The sequence below is a fragment of the Neopelma chrysocephalum genome, unplaced genomic scaffold, assembly GCF_003984885.1.
Source record: "Neopelma chrysocephalum unplaced genomic scaffold, ASM398488v2 Primary Assembly neopelma1_91296, whole genome shotgun sequence".
NCBI lineage: Eukaryota > Metazoa > Chordata > Aves > Passeriformes > Pipridae > Neopelma > Neopelma chrysocephalum.
The window spans coordinates 1-1,743 of NW_020920074.1; the positions used below are offsets into that span (position 1 = coordinate 1).

Genomic DNA, 1,743 nt, shown 5'->3' on the forward strand with positions numbered 1-1,743 from the left:
GGAAGAGCAGGGACACCCTGCACCTGCCCAGGGCAGAGGGAGCTCATCAGTTTTCCCTTTTCCATCAGAGAGCCATCATGGGAGGAGAATGATGCGTTCGCTGAGCAAGGAGAGACACACAGGCACTGCGATGCCAGTGAGTGCCTTTGTCCAGGAGGCAGGCAGGAGGCAGAGGAACAGGGGTAAGTTGCCAAAGCTGCCTCCCAGGGCTCTGCAGGGCTTGAAGGACCCAGGAGAAGAGCTCAGCCAGATAATCCCACGCTTTGGACACTTTGTCCTCACCTCCATGAACCCGTTTGCTTCCCCAGGCCTTGGGAATTGCTCCTGTGCTCCTCCTGTGGTGCCGAGGGCACCCACAGACACTGCTCTGGCCTGAGGGACAGCACAACCAGCTGGGAATGTGACAACTGTGCTGGCCAGAGCATCCGCAGACACTGCTGTGGCACGACAGCCTGCACGAACAACTGTGACTGTGACAGCTGTGCTGAGTACCTGACATGTAAGAAGCAAAGCACCTGAATGCCCCTGGGTCAGGTGCCCCTGGGCCTGGCAATGGGTGCCCAGGGTGGTCTTGGCAGAGCCTGTCAGCTCCAGGAGGGCTGCGGGCACTGCTCTGGCCTGGCCTGTCTTGGGCCTGGGGCGGTCTTGACCTTCCTGCTTCCCCTTACAGCCTCCGGTGAATTCTCAATCCTTGCCAGACTCATGGAGGAGTCTCCTGCTGTGTCAACAGAACATGAGACCATCACCCCCAGCACCAGCCAACAGGCAGCATCAGAGCAGTCTCTGGAATCTCCCTCAGAGGAGATGAGCAGCCCCAGCCCTTATAGTCAGGTAACATCGAGGCCATCCCACAGCAACATCCCAGAAACTGAGGGCAGCAGCTGCTCTCGCAGTCGGGGGCCTGGCCGCCGGCAAAACCGCACCCGCCGGCAAAGTCGGCCCCCAAATCCACATCCTCGGTCCAGAAGTCCCCGTGACAGCAGCCATGTGCCGGAACCAACTGCTGCGAGGCGCAGACCCAGGCAGGGACAATCAGGGACATCCCCCAGGCGAAAACGCTCCCGCCGGCAAAGTCGGCCCCAGAATCCACACCTTCGGTACCCGAGTCCCTGTGACAGGAGATGTTCGCCAGACCTCCGGTCCCCGAGTCCCCAGGACAGGAGCTGTTTACCACCACCACCAAGTCCTCGGAGGCGCAGACGCAGCGAGGAGGCATCAGAGACATCCCGCAGCCGAAACCGCTCCTGCGAGCAACGTCGGCCCCAAAATCCACACCTTCGCTCCAGAAGTCGACGTCACAGGAGCCGTGTGAGAACACCAAGGGCCGGGAGCTGCACCTCCACCCAGGAAGCATCAGAGACATCCCGCAGCCGAAACCGCTCCCGCCAGCAACGTCGGTCACAAAATCCACGCCTTCGGTCCAGAAGTCGCCGTGACAGGTCCCCTGTGCCAGCACCAAGTCCTGAGACCTGCACTCCCAGCCAGGAAGAATCAGGGACATCCCGCAGGCAAAATCGCTCCCGCCGCCAAAGTCGGACGTCAAATCCATCCTACCGGTCCAGAAGTCCCCGTGACAGGAACTGCACGCCAGCACCGAGTGCTGGGAGACGAAACTCAAGGGAGACAACAGCCAGGACCTCCCAAAGGCAAAACAACTCCCACCAGCAGCGTCGGACCTCAAATTCATCCAGCAGATCCAGAAGTGGCCGTGACGGGAGGCGTGATAGAGCCCCCAGTGCTGGG

General features: G+C 60.9%; 1 protein-coding gene across 1 annotated transcript; it reads left to right on the top strand.

Moving 5' to 3' along the window:
• Positions 1-149: 149 nt before the first annotated feature.
• Positions 150-1,393, top strand: LOC113979977 (serine/arginine repetitive matrix protein 2-like; the record flags this gene model as incomplete). Its single annotated transcript, XM_027707252.1, has 3 exons — positions 150-182; positions 309-499; positions 671-1,393. A coding segment is annotated over exon 3 (691 nt), but the record flags the coding sequence as incomplete, so codon positions are not given.
• Between the last annotated feature and the right edge of the window lie 350 nt (positions 1,394-1,743).